The sequence below is a fragment of the Peromyscus californicus genome, unplaced genomic scaffold, assembly GCF_007827085.1.
Source record: "Peromyscus californicus insignis strain IS unplaced genomic scaffold, ASM782708v3 Scaffold_6__1_contigs__length_162567912, whole genome shotgun sequence".
NCBI lineage: Eukaryota > Metazoa > Chordata > Mammalia > Rodentia > Cricetidae > Peromyscus > Peromyscus californicus.
Genome location: NW_026294584.1, coordinates 154447219 through 154473253, shown reverse-complemented (window position 1 = coordinate 154473253; position 26035 = coordinate 154447219). Strand labels below are relative to the sequence as shown.

General features: G+C 41.8%; 2 protein-coding genes across 5 annotated transcripts in view; one reads left to right on the top strand and one right to left on the bottom strand.

The window, feature by feature from the left end:
* Nucleotides 1–4467, top strand: part of Recql (RecQ like helicase) — a 26471-nt gene extending 22004 nt beyond the window's left edge. For both annotated transcript variants that reach the window (XM_052721977.1, XM_052721976.1), the window contains exons 12-15: nt 978–1069; nt 1955–2174; nt 2870–2999; nt 3680–4467. In XM_052721977.1, coding sequence (XP_052577937.1) covers nt 978–1069; nt 1955–2174; nt 2870–2999; nt 3680–3829 — 592 coding nt within the window. In that variant the 3' untranslated portion in view covers nt 3830–4467. The remainder of the gene's footprint in view (nt 1–977; nt 1070–1954; nt 2175–2869; nt 3000–3679) is intronic.
* Nucleotides 4385–26035, bottom strand: Pyroxd1 (pyridine nucleotide-disulphide oxidoreductase domain 1). 3 transcript variants are annotated; one of them, XM_052721978.1, is made up of 12 exons: nt 25503–26035; nt 23203–23283; nt 21659–21778; nt 18354–18482; nt 16221–16294; nt 12442–12602; nt 10970–11070; nt 9583–9715; nt 8455–8567; nt 7789–7911; nt 5985–6122; nt 4385–4848 (listed from the first exon to the last, which is right to left on the bottom strand). In XM_052721978.1, the coding sequence occupies exons 1-12, from the start codon at nt 25575–25577 to the stop codon at nt 4600–4602; spliced, it is 1497 nt and encodes a 498-aa protein (XP_052577938.1). In that variant the 5' UTR covers nt 25578–26035; the 3' UTR covers nt 4385–4599. The 3 variants fall into 3 exon arrangements, with proteins under 3 accessions (XP_052577938.1, XP_052577939.1, XP_052577940.1); XM_052721979.1 differs by lacking the exons at nt 21659–21778; nt 23203–23283; nt 25503–26035 and having other exon boundaries at nt 12442–12528; nt 18354–18466; XM_052721980.1 differs by lacking the exons at nt 18354–18482; nt 21659–21778; nt 23203–23283; nt 25503–26035 and having other exon boundaries at nt 12442–12624; nt 16221–18347.

Genomic DNA, 26035 nt, shown 5'->3' with positions numbered 1-26035 from the left:
CCCGACTGCCTCCATCTAAGACAAGAGGCTCTGCCTGTCTTTGAGGTACTTCTTAAGGCCAGTCTGTTGAAGGTTATGAATGAAGCCTTTTTCCTTTGACTCTGGTGTGTAGCTGCCTATAGTGATTATGGAAAGGTGTGCAGGAACAGGTATTGGGGAGGGAAGTTCAGGCATGTCCATTCACCCTGGTGATGAGTCACTGAATAATCCAGGGTGGGGTCAAGTTTCTCATTAGGAAATACGGCACTCTCTGCTTACAGCGCTAAACTCCCTTGGGGCCCCAGGGCCTTGACCATCCTGTGTCTTAATACTTGTCACAAAAGAGCTCAAAAGTGTCCAAGTAGACAGTGACCTGCCAGTGATAAAAACTGTATTTGCTTTCCAACTAATGCTACAGTAGTCAAAAGAAAGGAGAAAGTGAAATTTTCTTTTTCACAGGAGTCCAGGAGACTCCTGGACTCCTATGAAGACTATTTTCAGATTTATCCTAAAATATAGGAAACTATTTCATCATCAAGAACAATTTCCCCAAAGTGAGACAGATAACTTCTGAAGTGATGGTTGTTAACACGCTGCTGGTAAAATAGGAGTCAACTGAGACGCCCTGGGTGGGTCCAGTTGTAGTCGAAGGGTCCTTAACTGGCAGAGGGAGTAAAGAGGTCCATTTGCTATGATGAGAGAAGCCTCAGCCCATACATAGTTGATGGCTCTGAAGGAAGAGGGGGCCAGGAACCAAGGAGTATAGGCAAGCTCTAGACAGTGTTAAAGGCTTCCAGAAACATCCAGCCTGCCACCACCTTGACTTTGACCCTGTGAGATTTTTTACACAGAGGTGAGATAACATACTTGTGTTATCCTAGTCACCACATCTGTGGGGCTGTTGTGACAGCAGTGGAGAGCCAGCAGGAGATGTGTTACTCCTAAGCAGATCCTGAAGGCTTGATTAGATGAGTAACTTCTCTCTCATGTGTCTGCAGGTGCCGTCGTGTGTTGATAGCACAGCATTTTGATGAAGTGTGGAATGCAGATGCCTGTAACAAAATGTGTGACAACTGCTGTAAAGACATTTGTAAGCTTGTTTTAGATTCTTAGAGGCTGAATGCAGTGAGGGCTGCATGTGGGAAATGTTAGACCCTCCAAATAGAATTATAAGACTGATTAGAATTTTCCAGATTCAAAAGTGACACAAATTTTTGAAACAAAGGTAAGTCAAATGTGTATGCACACATTTTATAGTGCTATACTGAGGACATCAAAGTTCTTAAGAAATAAGGAAAAGTTCCTCTGAATAGAAATACTGTAACATAAGAAAAAGCATGACAGTCTTGATACAATCCAGGAACTTGTATCCAGTGCTGTGTCTTAACTTCTGGTCTGTGCTGTGTTCTTGAAAAGCTGGACTGAGCAGTTCTCATGGGAGGGCCCTGGGTTCTGATGCTTCAGTGGGTGGAGTTCTCTGCAATTTTAACCTGACAGGTACAGACACTAATTTGCTAGTTCACAAGGCTATCTTATAGAGACCAAACTCATGTGAATCCATAAGTCAGTATGCCAGTCTTGTATTTGGGGACTTCTATCCAGAATGTTCCCTCGGAGGCCAGACTGGCTTTCAGAGTGTGGTGTAATGAGTAGCATCAGATGAGAAAGTGTAAAGAGCAGGCTTTTTTCTGCAGTGCACACCTCCCAGTGACGTCTGGCAGACACTTGTTACTGGAGTACACTGCAGCCTTTGATAACCAGGCCATTTTCTTTACATCACCATAATCCTACATGTGTTTTAGGAGTAGAATTTAGTCTGGTGATAAAGCCTAAGGAACACCCTGGTCTTCATTCTGAGCACATTAAAAGAGTGTGTGTAAAAGGCTCACAGTACTAATGAAGCCATTTTAACCAGAGGTGGCTTCTCGCCCTCACCTCTAGATCCCAGTTGCCCATGATGTCTCTATCTTTGCAGTGTTTGAGAAAAAGAATATAACAGAGCACTGCAGAGACCTGATCAAGATTCTGAAGCAGGCAGAGGCACTGAATGAAAAACTCACTCCACTGAAGCTCATTGATTCTTGGATGGGAAAGGGAGCAGCCAAGTTGAGAGTGGCTGGCATTGTCGCCCCGGCCCTTCCCCGAGAAGACCTGGAGAAAATCATCGCACATGCTCTCCTGCAGCAGTATCTCAAGTACACAGCCATTTATCTTCTGTGTCTTCATGTTTCTTCCTTTGTAACTGGAGCAGAGTCAACAGCTTTGCCATTATTTGATGTGAACTATTAAGCATTATAGAAAACAGGTTACCTAATAGTCTTAGACCTTGATCACTAAGTCAGAAACTTTAAAAACAACAACAACAACAAAATCAACCTATTTCCCTTAAGGATTATATTTGTGTTGTTCTAGTGTGTGTAGCTTAGAGTTTTCTTGCCTTGCCCACAGTCAGGACAAATCTTTGTCACCCGCCAGTCCCACAGCCGCTCAGACCCAACCAAGTAAACACAGAGACTTATATTGCTTACAAACTGTATGGCCGTGGCAGGCTTCTTGCTAACTGTTCTTATATCTTAAAATAATCCATTTCTATAAATCTATACCTTGCCACATGGCTCCTGGCTTACCGGCATCTTCACATGCTGTTTGTCATGGCAGCGGCTGGCAGTGTGTCTCTCCGCCTTCCTGTTCCCTTAATTCTCCTCTCTGTTAGTCCCGCCTACACTTCCTGCCTGGCCACTGGCCAATCAGTGTTTTATTTATTGACCAATCAGAGCACACATTTGACATACAGACCATCCCACAACAAGTGTGTTTTTTAAAAATTATATTCTTTTAAGTGTTTTCTGTGACTCCTTCAAGCTTTCTGCTTGGCTCTTTTCTTTTACAGAGAAGACTACAGTTTCACAGCTTATGCTACCATCTCATATCTGAAAGTTGGACCCAGAGCTAGTCTTCTCAGCAGCGAAGCCCATGCTGTCACTATGCAAATGAAGAGGTCCACACAGAGCAGCCTCAGGGTAACTGGCTGTTTATTTTCAATATGTGCCTAAAGCCTCTGGGGTGCTTTTCTGAAGTTCTTTACTAGGTTTGGTTGGACACAAATGATGTCAGTTTTCTTCCTGGGTTTTGATTTTGGACAGGTAAGTAGTGGAGGGCTTTAGACTAGCCCAGTGTGTGTGCGTAGGGGGGCTGCAACCATTTGTAATGTGAGGGCTCCCGTTTAAAGTCTACTTCCCTCATAACATTGGGTGGGATCTTCTGGTAAAGAAGTTTCTGCTGGGGTCAGCAAGATGGCTCAGTGGTAAAAGTCTATTCTGCTGTCCCTGAGAGCCCGAGCTACATCCCTGGAACGGATTCCTGTAAGCTAATGGAGGAGCTGCTCTACTCCTGTGAGCTGTCCTCTGACTTTCATGGTGTGCATATATGTACACAATAAGTAAGTAATAAAGGTTAAAAAAAATAAAGTCTGTGTTGTCCAGAGGTTGCAAGCCACTATTAAGTCCGTGTTCTCTTGTGGGTATTTCTTACAGCATCCCTGCTTTATTTAAGACAGTAGCCCATATTTGAATAGGAATTTGTTGATAGGAACCAGACCCTACAAAGAGCTGACTGATACACAGGGGTATTGTGAGACTGGTGAGCTCACGAGAAAGCTGAGCGTTCGTTAACAAGGTGCTGCTCTGTTATTCTGTCGCAGGCTGCGTCATCTGAAGCTTGTCAGTTGGAACATGCAGATGCGAAAGGGGAAGAAAAAAGTTCAGGTAACTTCCAGAAGTCTACCAACAGGCTTCAGCCATCTGGTTCTAAGAACACAGGAGCTAAGAAAAGAAAACTTGATGATGCCTGAGTGTTACTTAATCTTGCACAAAATAACTGCTTACGTGTTTATCATTTTTACAATCAACTGTTTAATTTTTGAAACAATTTTGTATTTTATACATATAAAGCTATATTTTCAGAGCTTATCTGAAGATGTGAGAATTCAGGACCATTTGAAAATTTGAGATCAGGAATTATATTTTACAGTGTACAATAATGAAAAATACATCTTTTATGCAAAGTTGTCTAAGTGTAATATATCTGAGATTAAGTCCACGCAACTGTCATAAACTCATTTGCCTTGCTATGACTGCTGTTGTTTTCTGATGTGACTCTCCTTTCAGCAATACTATGCTGACACGGGCGCACCCTTCCACGTTGGTGCCAATTTAAGCTGAGTAATGTAGTTGATTTCTGATTAGAAAAGCTGCTGTTATAATTCAGATAAAAACAGTTAAGTCATCAGTACCAAGTGTATCAGCAAGAAGATTCTGCACATTCTGAGTATATCAAGACAGCAAGCCTCCTGAAACCCTGGCCTTATTTTGATGTTCAGGCAAAGAAAGGATCTGGTACTCAAGTGTATCTGTGTGAGTCAAGGTTTATTTCAACTCTGTATTAGGAATGTTCATTTGCTAATTAGTCATTAAACTGAGTTCATCTTAAGAGTTTTCTTGAATCCTTCCCAACCATGCATTCTCAACTTGTGTGGTCATTTCACCTGGTGTAGTTGTTAGTTTCCCCAATTCTTTCTTTTCTCCTTATTTTGAACTTAGTATTTCTGAAGAAATTCTAATGTCAATCAAAATAATCCTCTATATCAATATTGGGATCTAGGAGATCTTCTCCGTATGATGAAAGGTCCATCTGGTTTAAAATTAAATTTTCAAATGTTTCCTCTAAGTCAGTTTCACCAATTAAGACAGCTCCCATCATGCGTCCATTCTGCATGACGACTTTGACATACTCTTGTCCTCTGGTGCACCTCAGCATTAATTCGTGATCTGAGCCTAGGCCTTGTGCATTGTATTTTCCCAGCAACACAACCTGCATGAAGATGAAAAGGTCATTTTTGGGGGTAGCTCCCTCCAACTCCCCACAAATAACGTACTGTCCAGTTATCTGGTTCATGTTAGCTTAGACAGAAAAACAAAACAAAATAAAACTATTCCGTACAGTTTCACAGTGGGAGGGGCCCAAAGAAAGCATTTGAATGGCATGAACATGCTCTGTACATAATACTGCCACACAGCCTAGGGTCACATTAAAAATATCATTAATATTTTAACATTAAAAGTAGAACACTGGGTGGCGGTGGTGCATGCCTTTAATCCCAGCACTCGGGAGGCAGAGCCAGGTGAATCTCTGAGTTTGAGGCCAGCCTGGTCTACAGAGTGAAATCCAGGACAGGTACCAAAACTACAAGGAGAAACCCTGTCTTGAAAAAAAACAAAAAATCAAACAAAAAAAGAAGACACTGTTCAGGGGGCTGGAGAGATGGCTCAGAGGTTAAGAGCACTGGTTGCTCTTCCAGAGGTCCTGAGTTCAATTCCCAGCAACCACATGGTGGCTCACAACCATCTGTAATGAGATCTGGTACCCTCTTCTGGCCTGCAGAGATATGTGCAGATGGAACACTGTATACATAATAAATAAATAAATCTTAAAAAAAAATGTTAGAGGTGTCTAAAAAGCACACACAAACACACACACACACACAAAGTGAATCACATTTTCCTGGAGTCATGGCTTAAAGATTTAATATGCAACTGAATCAGACCCTTCCTCAGACTTGTAGGTGTGTTTTCTGTTAAGTCTAGTTTAGGAAAGAGGAGACCTGTCTCAGAATGAAGAGAACTAAAGAAGGGAACCACCATCTGTCAGAGCTCCTGGTTCTTTCTTGGTGTGCTTGTGTCATGGATGTGCAGGTGCCCATGGGGGCCAGAAGAGGGTGTTAGACCCCTGGAACTGGAGGTGTAGGTGGCTGTGAGCTGTCTAATGTGGGAGCAGAGGCCTGAACTCAAATCCTCTCAAGGTTAGCAATAACTGCTGAGCCATTTTTCCAGTCCCCCAAAATATCATTTTTGATAACTTAGTTTAAACCATAAATAATTACTTGAGAAAAGAGCTACAGTTGCCATACTTTCAAGCAAAAAAGGTTTTCATTCCGTTAACCATCTTACCTTATAGTTAAAAAATTTTGTGACATGAGCAAACAGTTCAAAGCTGAAATCCATGTCGATAGAGTGTCCCAAACTAGCTGCAGCCATGCACTTGGCTGCATACCATCCCATCTGCCGTGCTTGGGTCCATAGTCTCATCTGAAATAGTGGGAAATGGTACTTTATATTACTTCTGGTTATCATCTGAATAAAAAATACCATCCATGTATATGCATGTGTATGGGCATATTTGTGAGCATAAATTTGAGTGCACACATGCCATGAGCATATATGAATGTCAGTGGACACCTTGAGACCATCATTGCATTCCACTGTTTGAGACAGGGTCTGCTTTGGCCCTCTCAGTAGGAGTGCTGGGTTATAGTAGCTTATGGTGGCTCCAGTTTTTACATGGGTTCTGGCCTTCACACTCATGTAGCAAGAGCTTTTATACCCACTTCACACTTCATCTTCCCTATAGTTTCAATCTTATAGATTCCCAAGTGTAACTTCAAGCTGGACTTTGTTCCAGCTAGTGTTATCTTCAGTGGTCACCAGTGAACACCAGTCAACATGGTACATGCTAATTCTAAATTAGTGTATCAGACATGAAGGGATGATACCCAACTGTATGTTTGAATACAATATCCGTTAAATATAAGGAAATATTTTAATCTTACAAGGTGGGAACAAAGTGTTATCAGTCCCTGCTCCAAACTCTGGCCCATTTTCCAGTGCCTGCACTTCTCAGCACCAGACAGTGATGGCCTCTGAGCTGATTCTGGTCAGACAGACACAGATTCTTGGATGTCACCTCAGATTCTTTATGGCAGCACTCGTCTGTCCTTTCTTAGGTTCTCATTACATTTCTACAGAGTAGCCTTAGGAGTCACAGGAGAGTAAAGTACTAATTTATTTACTTATTTTACTTTTCTGATCTTCAGTTTCTTCACCTGAAATAAACAGTTAACTCTGCCCGTGGCTGTTAGGAGAACAGGCTGGCTTTTTAAGTGACTGGTTTCCCTCATCTGCCCCTCTGGGAATGTGTGCCTAATGCTGACTTTCAGTACAAATCGCAGCTGCAGCATGAGTTCTCAGCATGTGTACAAGAGTTTTTACTTGAATTCAGTCTCTGTAAGAAGGTTTGAGAAGTAAAGAGTCTGCTGCAGAGTAAACAGCATGGCAACAGCCAGAGTGGCAGCAGAAGCAGCCTGCAATGCCACACCCTGGAACTACCTAGTCCAACTCCTGATACTGCAACCCGACACCATCTCTAGAGTTCACACTGGGGAACTGAGCAAGAACATGGTAATACTTAATTTACAGTTCCTGCCAGGCCATATCAGAGCCATCCTGGGTACAGGCCTGTTGGCTGTGGGTTGGATACACCTGACAGGAGTTCATTTGAACCAGAAACTCCCTTAAGTCTGCACTGTGGATGATGTAAAGCTAATTAAGTGTTTTTCTTGCAAATTAGAATGTGGAACTGTTAAATTCACTCAGAATAAGGAATATCTGCTTATTTTGAGCTGTTGTTCCCTTGTATCAGATTATGGCATAAATTAAAGATACAATTTGTCCTGGGGGGGGGGGGGAAGCAGAAAAGAAAAGGTACACCCACAGCTCTTTCTAAATTAAAAACATTTCAGTCTACTATAATAGTAAGTGACTTTAAAGCAGGAATCCAGTTGCTCATCTGCAAATCAGCAGAGATGGCCTCCAACTTAAAGTAGGAAAGCTGGAACAGAAAACTGGATTCATTGGTAGCAACTGTTTTATTTTCACATGGAATCTGACAGACACATGGTCAGAGGTGCAGGCTTACCTGCTGCCAGACTGGGCTTGGCTGCCAGCATGCAGTGCAGATGTCTCCAGCAGCATAGATATCAGGAAGTGATGTGCGCATCTGGTCATCCACTTTCAAGCCGCCATCTTCTCCTAGATCAAACTAAACAGTTTATTAGCATAAGGATGACAAAACATGAAGTGACTTTTCATTCTAATGAGCAAGTCAAACCTGTACGTGTTACCCAAGCTCTGATCAGAAAGATAAAAGCAGCTACAGAGTGTAGACACCTGACCAGACTGTCCAGGGATTCAGTTCCTACCCAACAAACTCAAAATCCCAGAATTTTAGTATCAGAAATACCCAATAGTCATATTTACCCCAACCCTAATCAGAACATTCTTTATTTAACACTTCTAATGTTAAGATGATAATGTCACATAACAATCTGTAAGATTTACTCTTGAGAACTCACTACAGGTCAGTCTCTCACCAACCTTTAGATAAACAAATTGGACATTATGTCTCTAGACGATACTTAAGCTGATTTTAAGTGCTTAGGGATGCTAAGTAGAAGAAAATACTGTGACTAGGTCAGACGTAAGCCACAGTGTTGCTGCCATCTTAGATTACAGTTTACTAAAATGATGACTGTTTGAAAAGCAGACATGATAAAGATTAGGAAGTGGATAGAATTCACCTTACATTGTTTCCGAGGAGAAAAGGGTATACATTTGGTGTGACGCCCGTAGCACTAACAAGGAAATCACAGCCGTATATTTTCCCATTGGTTAGTTCCACATACACAGGCCACATTTCTTTAAAGAAAAAGAAGTAGTCAACTCTCAAGTGTCATCTCTAGCAGTTATCCTCAATATCATGTGAATGTAACAAACAGAAAAGGCAGGTGGTTAGAACGTCTCCTGATTTCAGAAAGTCCTCTGGCTGGGACAACTGAGCGCAATGACATTGTTTTGTGCTTGGCAGCTTCAAAAGCATGATACTCTAACAGGGACTAAACATTGTCCTTTGGGTGTGGGCACAGACATTAGTAGTAAATTTAAACTGATGATCACTATCTAAATTACTTGCGAAGCAATTTGATTAATACTTCATGTCACTCAGCATTTAATCCCGCTCTTCTTGATGTTTCTCCTCACTGTCCACAGTCCCAACTTTACCAGTCTTTTTCCTACAAAAAACTGGAAGATTCCAGAACATTAGCTGCCTGACTGCAGTGTTGATAAGTCACAGGACTGCGTGTCTGGGGAGTAGTTTTCAAGTGGTAGAGAATGAGACCAGGTACCTACACTTAACACAACACTCATATCTAGAAGTCGTGTTACTTACAGTTGTGTTACCTAACAGCCTGTTACGTATACTCCTGTCATTGTGAAAGCTTCTGTTTCCTTTGATCTGTGAAATGCTGACTGGTCACTGGCTTGGGTTATATTGGTCCAAATACTGTGAACTCAAGTAAAATGGAAAGCCTCATAACATGGAATTTACTAGAAAATTTACCCAAGAGTAGTGAAATGAGGGCCTGAGGTTACTGATAGTTTTTTGACCAAATTTTATATGAAAATGTGAAGTTTAAAGTATAATATAGCACCAGGCGGTGGTGGCACACACCTTTAATCCCAGAACTCGGGAGGCAGAGGCAGGCAGATCTCTGTGAGTTCAAGGCCATCCTGGTCTACAGAGCAAATTCCAAGATAGCCCAGGCCACACAGAGAAACTCTGTCTCAAAAAATTAAAAAAAATAAAAGGTAAAATAAAATAAATATATAATAATAGCACAATTAGTTTAAGGAGTAATATTTTCCCTTTTACCTTTATCGACTGTAACTGACTTATGTTGATCCTTTGGAAAAGCCAACGGCTTTTTCTCCATAATCCTAAACTCCTCTTGAAGGTAGATTTTCTTTACTTCACATCTGGTTTCGATGTGAATATTGTGTGAAAACTGGAAGCAAAATAAATACTGGTCAGCACAACCCAGACAGTGCCTGTGGAGACACTGATATTGTCTAAATACAGTATAAATACAGCATATTGGTGTTCCCAAATAAGCCTCTCAGAGTCTGTTTAACAGGAGTGAGCAGAATGGAAGAGGAGCCTGGGAAGTCACAGAGCTCTACACATTTAATACAGCGTGACAAACCCACCAAGCAGGCCGCAGGCTGCAGTGTTCACCCAAGGACTCTTAAAACCCAGCGTGCTAAAACTGCAACCTTACAAGTCCCAGGAACTCTGGAGGAAGTGATTCATGTCATTTCTATCCCCGATTAGATACCATTTAGCCAGTTACCCTTCCACCCACCAAAACCTGAAAAAGTTTCAAAGAAAATAGACATATTTATATTCTTGGAATATTTGAATGACAGCTTTTTTGTAACTTAAAAAAATTAAAGTATCTATTAAGATAAGTGAAAGCAAGCTATCTGCTCATTCAATTAAATTATGAAATATTTGACTCCACCTAATAACCTTCGTAAGGGCACTGCAGAAGGGTTCTTAGCAGAAGACTGAGACCCGCGGTTTATTTCTGTAGTCTGCATGTAGACGTCTCCTGCTCTGCAGTTAGAAAGAGGGCTGGATATCTGTTTACACAAATTTCATATTCACTATTTTGGGTGGGTATAGTGATATTTTATTTGTGCTGAAATGTGATTTTATTTGTATGTTAATAAATAAAGTTGCCTGGGGACCAGAGCTAAAAGCAAGCCATTAAGCAGAAGGGCGGTGGTGGCACACGCCCTTAATCCCGATCACATGGCAGCCAGTCTCTGTGTTTTTCAAGGACACAGCCAAGCGGTGACCCTAACCTTTAACCCCAGTACGAACCATAGAGATCTGGAGGTCTGTATAGACAGGTAGTGTCAAGGAAATCATGTGGTTGGGTTTAGAGCCAATGAGAAGGTAGAACAGAAAGGCAATAAAAAGACGGGTCACACAGGAGAAGGTCTCTCTCTCTCTCTCTCTCTCTCTCTCAGGGGAAGAGACGGCAGCGACTGGTAAGCTAAAGGGAGTCTTGGGCTTCACTAGTGCTCTGATCTCTGGCTCTGCATTTCTTATTTTCTAAGACCGTTTAGAATTTCATCTTCACGTAGGCATCTGGGCCAGTGGCTTTGAAGACCTTTCCTGCATGGTCGACTTAAAGTCAAGTGACCCAGAGGTTTAGTGTTTGGGTGGGTTTCATTGGTTTATGGAAACCTACCTCTTCTGTTCCTTTCAGATCCAAGCCTCCGTGCCAGTCTGGTCCGAGGGCACTGCCCACATTATCAGCTTTAGCTTTGGTTCTGTTTTCCCTTTTTGCTCCTAAGAAATGAACTCAGATGATTTTACAATGGCTGGGCAGAGAACCAGTTACCCCTGAAGCCTTTGGGCAATGTCCTGAGTCACATGCAGACATGCAGCATGGTGGCACCATCTCTGGATTAGCTGCTTTGTTCATTGAGTGTTCTGTGACAGCGATAGAATGGGTGACCTTTCACCTATACATTGTCTGTAAACACCCAGTGTGTTACTGTTACACACTTGCTAATTTAAGAGTAGGAAAATTAGCTATTAGAGTCTAAATTCTGTCAATTTGTAGCACCTCCAACACTTAGAAAATTCACTTTGATTTTATGAACCAAAACCTTCTTTGAAGGCTATTAAATGTAAACTAATGAGTACAGTTCTCAGTGGATTTTGCAGAAGTTATTATTGGGCACTGCTCAGTTGTAGCAACTGTTTGCCAAGATGCAAATGGGCTGGTAAATTTACTTAATTTAAAATTCCCATGTGTATTGCATATATATTTTCTATTTTTAATTAACTTTAAAAAAAAACTGTTCAGATTTTGTTTTGCTTTGAAACTGGGTCTTTGTAGCCCTGGCTGGCCTAAAACTCACAGAGGGCCTGCTACTGACTCGTGTGCGAGATTCAAGGCGGGTGCCACCATGCCATTTTTACATTTTTTTCATGTGTGTAGATGTTTTGCCTGCATGTCTGTCTGTCTACCACTTGTGCTCTTGGTCCCATTGGAGACCCGAAGGGGGTGCTGGATACCTTGGAACTAGAGTTATGTTGTGGGCTTCTTTGTGGGTGCTGGGAATCAAACTTGGATCTTCTGAAAGAGCAGTAGTGTAGCTGAACGTTTATCTGTGTCCTGCCTGGCCAGTGATTGCAACAAATCTCTCCCACTCGTGTCCCCCAAGTAAGCACACAGAGGCTTATATTAATTATGAACTGTATGGCCATTAGCTCAGGCTTATTACTGACTAGCTCTTACAGTTAAATTATTCCATAATTCTTATCTGTGTTTAGCCACGTGACTTGTTACCTTTTTTCAGTTCTGCCTTGACATCTTGCTTCCTCTGTGTCTGGCTGGCGACTCCTGACTCTGCTCTTCCTCTTCTCTGCATTCCTTTAGTCTGCTCGCCCCGCCTATACTTCCTGCCTGGCTACTGGCCAATCAATGTTTTATTAAACCAGTGTACAACAGCATTATCCCACAGCACAGTAGGTATTCTTAACTACTGAACCATCTCTCCAGCCCCCATGTATTTTCTAATCTAAAAATTTCATAAAAAGATACAGAAGTAAATACCCATATTCTTGCCCGGTAAATACTTTTTACTGAATTTACTTATAGTTAAAAAATAGTTTTAGCCATGAATGAAACAAGCCAGATACTGCACTTACCTTCAACTGTATATATGGTTCTTCTATGTGCAATTTTAGCCTCTGATTTTTCAGACATGAGCTTGGAAGTCAAAAACTCTGCCGCGCCTGCGTCAAAGAAAGTATTCCCAATGGCTTTATCCTTTATGGCCCAAATCACTTCACAGCCTTCAATTTCATACCTAGGAGGAATGTTACAGTTTCCTATAGGAAAGTCAAGGGAAAAAAGGTAACAATTGTCCTGTGCAGCAGAAATAAAGTACACGGGCTATAAAGAGGGGTGTATGGTAATGTTTTATTTGTGCTGAAATGTGATTTTATTTGTATGTTAATAAATAAAGTTGCCTAGGGATCAGAGCTAAGAGCAAGCCATTAAGCAGAAGTCTGGTAGTGGTAGCACATGCCCTTAAGCTGATCACGTGTCAGGCAAAGTCTCTGTGTGTTCAAGGACACAGCCAGCATGGTGACACATGCCTTTAATCCCAGTACGAACCATAGAGACCTGGAGGTCTATATAGACAGGCAGTGGCGAGGAAGTCATGTGGTTGGGTTTAGAGTCAATGAGAAGGCAAAACAGAAAGGCAATAAAAACACAGGACACAGGAAGAAGGTCTCTCTTTCAGGGGAAGGACGGCAGCAAGTGGTAAGATAAGGTGGTCTTAGCTCTTGGCTTTTAACTTTTTTTTTTTTGGTTTTTAGAGACAAGGTTTCTCTGTGTAGCTCTGTACCTTTCCTGGAGCTCTCTTGGTAGCCCAGGCTGGCCTCGAACTCAGAGATCTGCCTGGCTCTGCCTCCCTAGTGCTGGGATTAAAGGCGTGCGCCACCAACACCCAGCGGCTTTTAACTCTTATTTTGGCTCTGTTTCTTATTTAATGAGACTGTTTAGAATTTTATCTACAGGGGTGTAGTTCAATTTAAGGATAGTAAGAGTTGACATACTAAAGCAAGTTTATCCACTTTACTGAAAGAATCCAGTGATGACATGGACTGAATATCACATAACAAGTATCACAATGACTGTCCTTTCAGTGGGCAACACAGCCATATAAATGTGCTCCAGGGGTTCTAGGGGTAACCAAGTTTATCTGTCTGTGATAGAAGCAGTAATGGATGTATATATGTATGTATGGATAGATGTATGTATGTATGGATAGATGGACAGACAAAAGGATGATATGACCTAACAGCACTGAAAACACTGCTTCATGTGTGTTTTCTAGATGCTCATAATAATAAGGCTGGAAGGAGGTTTGCAGGCTAACATCTTCATGCAGTTGTAAAGAACTATCACCTGCTTTAAATTCTCTCACTTAAACCATCTAGCCAGAGAGATCCAGTTCAGAAAAAGGATCTGAGGGAAAAACACTGGCCTTGGTAATGCAAGCCGGCTTCTCTCACCATTCACCATCTAACCAAGCTCCCGGGACGTTATTTATCTAGTTTAGACAGTAAGAATGCTGTGTATATTCCACTCACTCCCTGATGGCCATCATAATTCAGGTAATCATGAAATTGTGCAGATGACTTTCTGCTATTTAATAAACTGTTAGGGCAAAACTAATGTATATGTGGACAACTGTAGACAAATAGGATATGCAGCCCTCCTACCATAGGACACTTGGATTTTACAACAATAGAGTATAATTAATGTATTTTTCAACACTTTAAAACTTTCTTTACCCTTGTATGTGCATTATGTATGTGGGTGCATGTGTCGTAGCATGCATATGGAGCTTGGGACAACTTTATGGAGTCCGTTCTTTTTAAAATTTGTATTGTTGTGTGTCTGTGTGTAAGCACATGTACCATGGTGTGTATGTGTGTAAGCACATGTACCATGGTGTGTATGTGGAGGTCAGAGGACAACACTGGAGTTAGCTCTCCCACCTGTATATGGATGGGTCTGGGCTTGGACTGAGGTCATCAAGCTTGCATTTCACCTGCTGGGCCTTCTTGCCACCCCGTGTTTCCTACTGTTATGGTCTAAAGTACTGCTATCTTTATTTATAGGCTGGCAGGATGACTTTTCAAGACAAATCAGTAGCCAGATGATAGATAGACAAAGGTTTAGTGCATGTGACTCCACAATACCTGAAAGTCACACATTCTGATATATAGGTAAAATTTCATTGCCCCATTCAGGCCAACAAACATTCATAGACCCTGAGTTTCTGATTACTGGGAGTACATTTGATTTGGTGCTACTCAGGTTACACTGCATTGCTCATCAGAAGAAAGCAGAGTACATACATGTAGGTAACACGTTTCATATTTCACTTACTTTTAAGCATGGTTATGAAATGCTTTCCTTTTTATAATTTGGAAATTTCTTTGTATTTCATTCATACCTCTAGAAGTAATGTCACAGCATCTAACAGTCATTGTGGTATAACATCCCCATGACTGACTAGCAGGCCACATTACCTATGTAATCAGGAGAGACTTCTGTGCTAGCTCTCCCTCAAGAGCACCCACTAATCCACTCCCCATAATGTTAACAGTGCTCTCAGCAAGATACCAAAGCTTGGTGACATCATCACACAGGGAGATATTTCCACTTTAGAAACCATTCTAAAGAAAGTTATAGGCATTATGACATGACTTTATGAAAATTATTTATTGTGTGTCTTTGGAAGGGAAAGCATCAAACTGCCTTCGGAGATTGGCAGGGGCAGTAACTGAGATAAAGGAGCACTGAGGGGACAGAGCCTCTGCATCATGGAATGGCACAGAACAGAAGATCTGACTGCCACTTTTCGTGAGTGATGACTCGGATCACAGAATCAGAAGTAGCATGGTAAGAGACCTCCTCCAGCTATCAGAGTTTGCCAAACACAAAGCTGTAAGTTTACTCAAGAAATAATCACCAGTCTCCAAAGGAAATCAGGAAAGAGTTAGATGCTATGAGACTTTGAACAAGAAAAAGATTTCCAGTGTAAATTCTAGTAACGACATCCCACAGGATACTTCTGGAAGTAGCATATGTGATCCCCCTTCACCTCCACCCAGCCCAGCTTTTGGGTGCACTCTAGTTTCCCTGCATTTCCCCATACAGTACCACAACTGTCACAGTCACCTGAGGACTGCCACCCTGTACTCAGGTGCCCAGTGGGGTGGGTGTTCCCTAAAGGACAGGTAAACCAGGCTGGGAGTTGGAATGGATTTCTTGAGCACTTGCAAATTCCTAGTTTTGATTCAGATTTGTTTTAATTCCAAGTTGGTTTGGACCAAACTTTCTCGCATAAAAACCACTCACTCTTCCTTGTCAGTCATGGCTACAGACAAAACTCATAGGGAAAGTGAGTCAGTGTCATGCAGCTTACAGGGGAACATGTCTCAATGTTTACTGAACTTGAAGTATCTTAGGATGAAAACATCTGAATTAATGTGTTCTCATTTCTCCAAACCAAAAATCAAGAGCTTGGAATAACACACATCCTAATCAGCAGGACTAATAGTGGGTTTTGTCAGCCAAACAGGTGATGTATGAGTGAAGCATGGTAAGTAAAAATGGTGACTAGAAATTGCTAACAGTATGCATATGTAGATTATTAAACAGTACACACTTATAGAACACATCATGAGTCAGACCAACCCAGGTGAAACACATCCTAGACCCTGTATATTGAGAGGAATATTTCTGCAACTTGGGTTATACAAGAGCTAAATAGTAAACTGGGTTTTCTCTTTGAAAATGTATGGGAAAGCATCTATAGTTCTCTTGAGTTTTAAGATGTGTTTCTTATCTGCCAATAATCATACAATCTCAGAGTATCCTTTAGTATTAGAGACACACTTACACCAGCTCAAGTGCAATGCCACCATTCCCGACAATCATTACTCTCTTGGCTTTTGCAAGCTGTTTCTGAAATTCCTGTGTTAGGAAGAAACAATGGGATAGCATTTTGACAGAGTAGATTCATCATTGATAATATTCAAAACATGGGCATTTTTCAGAGTTTACAGGGGAACAACAAAATAAAACTTACTCCCCTGTGCCAGGACAGTCCCTTCCAGTTAGCATTATGGCCTCCCATCATGCTCCCCACTGGCCATGACCGAAGCATCTCTTGCCTTTGTGTCATCTCAGCAAGAGATACTGTCTGGATCACCACATGCCTCGTGTGTGACTGAATCCATTACTGTCAGCTGGCAGGCTCGATTAGAGGCTTTCCTGGAGTCCCTTACTTCCTACAGTCTCAGGACTGAGAATCAGGGCACATAGATTAGGAGTCGCTGCCTTAGCAGTTCCTAACAAGACGACCTGGGATGAATTACTTAACCTTCTATGTCTCATGGTGTCCACTACAAAAAGTCACCGTATCTCCTAGTGTTTGTTTAAGGATGATGGGACATGACTATACAAAGCTTAAGAGTAGCAGGGACAGAATAATTTCTAACATTAATTGAAGAAATGTTACCATTTTAGGACAATTAATGCCTCTTGCACCACCTTCCCTCATGATTAAGATGAGCTCAGAGTAGTCTATGGCCTTCTGGGACTTCACAAGTACAGGTGTCCTTGCTTTAGAATGACTTCAGAACAAAGAATTCATTCCTCCTTTCTAAGTAACCACCACCATTAAGTGCACTTAAAAACACAAATCACTGATTAAAACTGACTTAGAATGCTACAAGGCAAAACCTTGAAGTTGTAATTTGTCTCTCATCAAGGGTCAGGCCTTAAGAAGGCTCTATAAAGAGCAGGGCCACAGAGATGAAAAGCACACATTTAAACCATACTCAGGGTACACTGAGTAGTTACCCTAGAATAACCATACTCGGGATGCACTGAGTAGTTAGTTACCCTAGAATAACCATGCTTGGGGTATACTGAGTAGTTATCCAAGAATAACCATACACAGGAAACCTGAGCAGTTACCCTAGAATGATCATACTTGGGGACCAGAGTTGTTAGTTACCTTAGAGTAAGGAAATCATTCCTTTCTCATCCTCCCCTAACTGCAGCATGAGATCTGTACTCTACACAATGAATAGAGAAACATTAACATAAATCCCCCTTTGAACACCATCTGTATGCACCCCAATTAATATGACACGCCTTCCCTTCAGCCATGCAGCTGCCTTTGTAGCAGGGTTTCCTGGGAGTCACAAGGAATGTCCTGAGGAGCCAGTGAGTTCCTGAACTAGAAGGCTGAGCTGAAACAATCACAAGCATGCTCTGGTAAAGTAAGCTTAATTGTTCATAAGAAGCTACTGAGCTCTGCTAAAGTTTCCTCTAAATTCCCAAGGAATTAAGACAACAGCAGCCTGGAGAAAATCGTTACCCACTTTAAAGAATATGGATCACATAAATGCAATGTAATCACATCCTTGCTGGGTGTGGAGATGAAACCAGTAAGCTTCTTGGTAACAAAGGGGTGATAAATCCTGAAACAGTTCAAAAAGAAGGTGTGCCATGCTGCATGGAAGGAAGTGTAGCTTACTGGGAGGGTTTGCTTGTGACAGGGCACAGCAACAAGCCCAGTAAGTTCTGGGATCCCATCCACAGACATCTTGCAATTATTATTATTATTATTATTATTATTATTACTATTATTTTCTGGGGAATTACTGGGAAATCTCAGTTTGTTTTACTTTGGGAAAATGACTGTTACAATGTTTAGTTGCAAATCTTATATTCCCAATACAGAATGATGAACATGTGTTGATATAAAGTATAATGCCCAGCACTGTCATTGTATCTTTGAGTGTCAGAGCCAAAAGAACAGGGTGTCAGTTTTAGTTAAAACCATATAATCATTAGCCAAAGTGAAGCTGGCAATAGTAAAACATAACCATTCTGTGGCCTCTGAGTGATGGGTCAGAACCACCTTTCTTTGTGACACTGTAGGAGTTAATGGTCAGTGAACACTTTCATTCACAAGAGAACCCCACCTTCCCCTTCCACAGACCCACCCTTACGACATTACCTGAGCACTGTCAGTATCACGGATTCCTAATACATACGGATTTCCCTCACAGATCAACTTCGGCTTAGCTCCGGCACACAGACAGAGTTTCTTATACACATGCTGATGCCCGTCTTCTGTGTAGATGCACTGTGAACATAGGGCAAGAAAGGCAGAAGCAAATGGCTGAGACAAAAGCAAAACACGGGGGCGGTCCATGCTCAGTTACAAGGGGAGGCTACATTCTCTAGTGTAATGAGCATCGGTCAAAATCCATGTGGAGAATCTGATGGAAACTAGCTTTCCTCCTCTGAAACAAAGAGGTTTGTAGTAACAGAATCTCAGGATTATGCTGACTTCAAATTAAAATGCTAATTTTTTTTTTTTGAGACAAGCTTCAATGAATGAATATATATATATACATATATATACACACACACATTTGTATTTATATTTATATATATATATATATCTTGCAGGAAGTTACTAGAAGACCTTGTGATTCTAACCATATCATACCTTAATAATCCTAACATTTGTTATGGGTTCAAATGAGCAGTACATGTTGAAGTTATAATTTGTCTTTTTTAAAATAAAATATTAGATGTATTAAAAAACCAATAGCTTTGCTAGTATTTTCTCACTCTACTAGTGAAGATTTTACATGTGTGCACTTAAAAAAAAATGCTTTTGTTGTGTTTTTGAGACAGGTTCTCATACAGACCAAGTTGGCCTCTACTTTCCTGTGTCTGAGGATGGCCTTAAAGTCCTCATTTTCCTCTCCCCTCCAAAGTGCTCGAATCACAGGCGCACCAGGCTTGGACACAGAGTTGTTTTAATCCAAATGAAAAACATGCTAAGTTTGAAAACTAACACATTCTGGCTTTAAAGTTATTTTTATTAATTTTATCAACACCAGTGAGTCTAAAATTACATAGTAAATCTGCTGATTTTGTTCCTTAATGTGGAATGAAAATCCACATATAACTTTAGAAAGTGAATAACTAATAAGCACTCACCACTGTGAAAACGTGGACTATGAATGGGTTCACATCTGTGCCAGATGTGTGATTTGTAGAGCCTGGCAGTCACAGCACTCACTTCACACTGAGGCTTTTTTCACCCACAGTACTTTTCACAAAAACATAACCCAGTAATCCAACACAGTGTAATTCACACAGAAACTTCTTACCAGTCTCCCTTCAGAATCTGGTCAGAATTGGTCTGACAAACAGAAGGCAGGGGCACTGACCAAGGTTTGAACTAATACACATTGAGATGGTTTAAAACACTAAACCTTTTTACTAGCTGTGGCTAACTTTCTGGACATAGCCAAGGAAGCCCAAGCTGGCATGGCGGTGACACATCTGTTGTCTCAGCACTGAGTAGTGAGGCAAGAGAATCAGGAGTTCAAGGACTGCTTGAGCTACATGAGACCAAAGCCATCATTCCTATACATCAACAGCTGCCATACAAGAGGTGAAGATCAGAATCACACTTGAGATGCTTTTGGGTGTCACTGGGAGATGTTCTGCTTTGTAAGTGCCCTGTTTACTTCACCTTTGAGAGCTCACTTCATTTGTAAAACTAACTGAGCCTGGACTCTGTTCTACTGTGGTAGTTTGAATATAATTCGCTCCCATAAGTTCATAGTGAGTAGCACTATTGGGAGGTGTGGCTTTGTTGGAATAGGCCTGGCCTTGTTGGAGGAAGTGTGTCACTGTGGGGGTGGGCTTTGAGGTCTCCTTTGCTCAAGCTATGCTCAGTGTGGTACACAGTTGTTTCTGTTGTCTGTGGATCCAGATATAGCACTCTCAGCTCCTTCTTCAGCACCACGTCTGCCTGCATGCCGCCATGTCCTACCATGACAATAATGGACTAAATCTCTGAACTGAATTAAGGAGTTTCTGTGGTCATGATGTCTCTCACAGCAACAGAAACCCTAACTAAGACATCTACCATAACAAGGAATCCTTCCTGTGATTTCGAACTCAGGTTCTTTTTCATGAAGAAGGCACTTTCCCTTTGTTTGTAGTGAATTGTGTTTTACTTGTAACTCTGAACTTACAGAAACAACTCCAAATCTCTCTCCATCCTTCCTAAAGCTCACTGAGGAGACAGCATCCCTGAGACCCCTCACCTGCTCTCACGTGTTAGGGGAACAACATCTGGAGGATTTTGTGGACTAGCTCAAACCTGGAACATCTTCCAATTATACTGTCCCTGGCAACCAGGCCCTACATCATTTTGAGCAACTACAAGCAGGCTGTAATTGGTTGTTGGCCAAGTACTACTTGCTCCACCTCAGTTTATCCTCAACATTGTTGTTAGACATATCTTACTTAAAATACTGTATTGTCCATACATCTACAATTTCATATGACCATACACCTGACATCACTCAACCTTATTTATTTATTCTTGCTTACTAGTCTCCTTTTCCACACCCTGATCCTTTTGATTAATCCCTCATCGTCCCTTTCCTTTCTTGGGGTCTGCAGTTCTTAGAATGTCCTTTTCTACCTGTAAAGCTCTTACCATCTTTAAAAAAACCAACTTCAAGATGTCATTCCCTCTGTGAAATCTTACTAGATCTCAGCATCCAAGCTTTGATGGTAATTTCATGACTTTACCCTTTGCACACTGTTATAATCACACACTATTAATGCCTACACTCCACATGACACTGACTACTCACTCACAGGAGCAAGTGTGATATTCCTGCCGTATACCACCGTATACCAGTACCTTGTGCTGTGCCCAGGACACAGTGGGCCTTCTCTAACTACCAACAGAGCCTGCAGTGCCACACTACCTGATCATAGACTTTTCCCAGAGGGTAAACTTCCTTTTTTTGTTTTTTATTAAGAGATTTTCTATTCGTTTTACATATCAACCACGGATTCCCCTGTTCTCCCTCCTCCCACCCCCCAGCCTTCCCCTCCCAACCTACCCCCTATTCCCACCTCCTCCAAGGTAAGGTCTTCTCTGGGGAGTCATCAGAGCCTGGTACATTCAGTTGAGGCAGGTCCAATCCCCTCCTCCTTGCACCAAGGCTGAGCAAAGTGTCCCAGCATAGGCCCCAGGTTCCAAACAGCCAGCTCATACACTAAGGACAGGTCCTGGTCTCACTGCCTGGGGGTCCCCTAAACAATTCAAGCTAAACAACTGTCCCAGAGGGTAAACTTTCTAACAATGCGGATCGATGCCACTAGCCCATACAATTTAGGCTTAAACAATAGTGATGACAGAGGTATGCTTAAAAGAGGGGCAAAACCTGGGACTTAACATTAGAAAAGATACCATTTAACAAGAAAAAGTCTTACATGTTCTTCACTCTTGAGCTGTTTTACTCCAGATTCTATGACCTTAATGTTAGGAAAGCGATTTTCCAGCACAGTGCTTGGCTGTTCTTCAACTTCAAATTCTTCCAATACTTTAGAAACCTTTAAGAGATCAAACAGACTTATAAATGCACATTTTAAGAAGGTTATTTCCTTCGTCTTATACAGTACTGTTTCATGCTCACAAATAAGATTAGCCCACTGCATTGCTGTGGTTTGAGCGCTTATGTCCCTCAAAGACTCACAAGTTAAAGGCCTGGTAGTCTCTCTAGGAGGTGGAGCCTCATGCAGAGAAGTCAGGCCCCTGGAAGGGGGAATTGCAACCTGGGTGCCTCCTCTCTGGCCCCAGTCTATATGAAGTAGGCAGCTCTGTGTTACCACACATTTCAGCTGTGACACTCTGCCTTCCCCCAGTCTATATGAAGTAGGCAGCTTTGTGTTACCACACATTTCAGCTGTGACACTCTGCCTTCCCCCAGTCTATATGAAGTAGGCAGCTTTGTGTTACCACACACTTCAGCTGTGACACTCTGCCTTCCCACAATCTGGAAAACAATGAGCCACCCAACCATGGCCTGATCCCTCTTTCATCCATGACACTGACTACTCACTCACAGGAGCAAGTGTGTTATTCCTGCTGTTTGCTAGTACCTTGTGCTGTGCCCAGGACACAGTGGGCATTCTATAACTACCAACAGAGCCTGCAGTGCCATACTACCTAATAGAGCTTTTGAATGAGGCTGATACTCAGGCATTTTGTGATGGTGACAGAAAGCTGATTAACACATGCATTATACAGTAGAATGAGAACTCTGCATCTTATGCTCTGAGCTCAACTGTCCTGTCTCTGCTCTGCTTTGGTTTTGTTTTTGTTTTGTTTTTTGCCTCTAAAAATGTCACCTAACACAACTTACTTTACTGGTGTTTAACTGAACAGACAATGTGTATTCTAGCTTCTCCACTCTCTTTACCAGGTAACTTTTTTGTTTATCTTTAGACCCTTCTTTCATGTTCTTTAAAATCATCACTATCTCCTTGGCTTCCCTGTCCTTTCCACCTAAGATGCCTGTGGAGTATTCATCCTCTGTCCAAACCCTTTGCTTCTCTGCTGCCCTATTTTCAACCACAAACAAACCCTCAAATATGTACAGCCCAAACTCCTTAGCTTGAGTGGTGGACCACAGGTCAGGCTTGGAACTTGGCTGCTCTGCAAACATTTCATGAAAATTTGACCATATGACTTGTAATAGTCCAGCCTGTCTTCAGGAGCTTTTTAAATTCTTCTGAGTTACTAAGGACCCTAGAGACCTATGTCAATCACACACAGTGATATTTGCCTTATTAGAGATAAAAGTTAATAAAAACTTCAGAATTTCCTAATTCAGTTAAAAATAACTATACCTAATATACATTGAATACACAGACTTTTAATGAAAGAAGCTTCAGATTTTCCAAAACACAACAAAGTCTGTGAAAGGACATAGTTTTACATCTTGAATGCATTTAATTGTTCTCCAGTTTCTCACCTGCTTGAAGTTTGTAACTGCTTTGATGACAGGAGAGGCTGTTACCAGGAGAATGTCTTCTGCAGGAAAGTTAACAGCCAGCTGAATTTTAAAAAGAAACAACAGGATAAAAAAAAACTTCAGGTATTACTGAATAAATGATGTCAGTATGGTGATGATGCAGTCTAACTAATAAAACTTCAGTGTTTCACTTGTAAAAAATCTGTTATTCTGAGTTCTGTTCATAAGAGTACATCATTGGTAATGTTAAACTCTTACAGTGCTAAAATAAACAATACATTCATGTTAAAGGTGAACAAAGACCTGAATATGTCAAATCACTACAGCAGTGTCTTTGATTGACTTATTTTGCATACCAGTTTAAAGTTATATAGCTGATTACAAACTGCCTACTTTCATTTATTCTAAAATAATGTTTTTACTTTGTCTTCATTAAGGATAAACTAAACAAGTCTCTGATATTAAACAGAGTCTCAGCATGACTTTTTCCAAACTTTGGCACTCCCTCTCCGGACTGGTGCTTATTTGGGGAAGATAAAGCCATGTTAACATTAGCCTAACAAAATGCAAAGACTTAATGTGCTATTGTTTCAGTATTTCTGCTTTTCTTCCTCACTTTGGAGGGGAAGCCCTTGCTCATCTTGGATTCTGCTTCTCTGCCTGCTGTTCCTCATGGCCCTGTAGCAGGAATCTTAAAAGTTCTTATTAATAAAAACAAATCTGAAGCTAAGTATTGGGGTGAACGCTGGAAGATCAGAAGCAGAACAAGTCACAATTACCTCATCTCGCCAGTTCCTCAGCTGATCCTGTTTCCTCAGACTGGAAGTCTCTGAGTCCTCATCCGAATGGATCTCAGCTGAACTGCTGCTCAAAAGCCTAAAAGCTTAACCAGCCAAATGCTTCTAGTTTCTGGTCCTCATGCCTTATATATCTTTCTGCTTTCTGCCATCACTCCCTGGGATTAAAGGCTCACTTTCTGGGATTAAAGGCGTGAGTCACAATGCTTGGCTGTATCCTTGAACACACAAAGATCCAGGTAGATCTCTGTCTCTGGAATGCTAGGATTAAAGGCTACCACTGCCTAACCTCTATGTTTAATATTGTGGCTGTTCTGTCTCTGACCCCAGATAAGTTTATTAGAGTGCACAATATTTCGGGGAACACAATACCACCACATGGCCCATAAGGCTGAGCACCTTCAAGTAACGTGCTCTTAGGACATGTAAGGGTCCTTTGTCTCAACTTATTTGAACTCCCTATATTTGACAATAGTGTCTCTCTCCATCTTTGTTTACTTTTCACATTCTGCAATCTATCTCTATTTCCATTGCTGGATCAAGTCCTCAAAACTTTATACTACTGAAAACTATCTACAAGTTAGTCTCTAGGGTCATATAGCTGTCACCATTTGCCACTATCCCCAACACCGTAGCAAATCACATTTCAAAAGTACCTGCAGACAGAACACTGTATACATAATAAATAAATCTTAAAAAAAAAAAAAGCTTTCATCTGAACAGTTGTTTCCCCAGCTCAAAATCACTTATTTGCAGATTTTTGTTAAACACTTGGCGTGTCATAAACCCTATACGGCCTGAGCTCTAGCAGTCTTCCTTGCTTCTGTTTTTTACGAGCTTCACACTGTGGAGTTATGCCGTTCTTCTTTCTTTATCTGGTAAACCCTTATTACATTGCCTGGAATAAGAACTCTTGATGGGTAAACAGAAGATGGCTTCCAAAGATTAAAATCTCAAAGTACTTAAATTTCTTCTATATTTGTTGTGACAAAAATGGCTTGTTCCAGCAACAAAATAACCTAGTCCTTTTTGTAATACATGTATGTGAACTTATCTGATTCACTTGTTTACCACAGTCAGAAATTCTACATCTGTATTCCTTTGCTCCAAACTTTTGCTGGAGATGAAATCTTGTCTTGGATGTTCAAGGTATTACGGGAGAATTATTTTATTAAGGACTTGGCACCTATCTTGAAACTGAATTTCATTTGTGAAGGAAATAAGTGGCTGGGTTTTCTGTCCAAATGCCAAGGCCGCTTGCCGGTTTGCGTGCCATTCCGCTCCGAGGAATGGTTAGGCTTTGGCTTCCCAGCTCATCATGCACTGCCCACTCCGCCCGTTGGTCCCGGGCCCCCTCCGTCATCCCCAAGCACATCATCCCGCCCAGCAGCAAGTGGAGGGGCGTGGCAAGGGGCCGGGGGAGCGACCCTCCAAGGGGACCCGCCACGGTCTCCGGACCCCGACCTACGGGGTCCGGAAGGGGCGGAGCCCGCGCCAACAAACCTGCTCGGCACACGTGACGCCGGCGATGCCGCCTCCCACCACCACGAACGTCCCCACCGATCGCGCGGCCTCCATGCTACCCGGCGGCTGGCCTCGGGCGGCTGACCGTGCACTGGTGACCTGCGAACCTTCGTCCACTCGGAAGGGAAGCTGCCCACATAGTCACTTCCGGCGCCTGTTCCATGGACTCTGGACTACGGGTGCCTGGAAGCTTCACACTTAGTCCATTTGAGTATTTACCGAGTCTTTTGCATATGAAAGCTTGGATGTGCCGCAGCCTTTCCCGGGCCCTAAGTCTCTGTTGCCACACCCACATCTTAAACTCTGCGGTAGGAGCTGCCTTCGGGGACCTTCGTGCAACCCTCTCTTCTCATTCTGTAGGTGAAGAATACAAAGCTCCTGGAACAGTCTCGATTGTCTACCTTCACCCAGCAATGGGAGATTTTCATTTGAGGAAACATTGATTCTTCGTGACAATCAAACACTATCGAACTGTTTCATAAGAAGTTAGCCTCCAATTCCCAATTCAGTAA

Excerpts from the sequence above, each read along its gene's own strand:
- Pyroxd1 (XM_052721978.1), bottom strand. The coding sequence starts at position 25,577 with ATGGAGGCCGCGCGATCGGTGGGGACGTTCGTGGTGGTGGGAGGCGGC. Across the intron at positions 7,912-8,454 it reads CTTTTCTCCTCGGAAACAAT|TTTGATCTAGGAGAAGATGG; the intron begins GTAAGGTGAATT and ends TAAACTGTTTAG. Across the intron at positions 6,123-7,788 it reads CAAGCCCAGTCTGGCAGCAG|ATGAGACTATGGACCCAAGC; the intron begins GTAAGCCTGCAC and ends CCACTATTTCAG.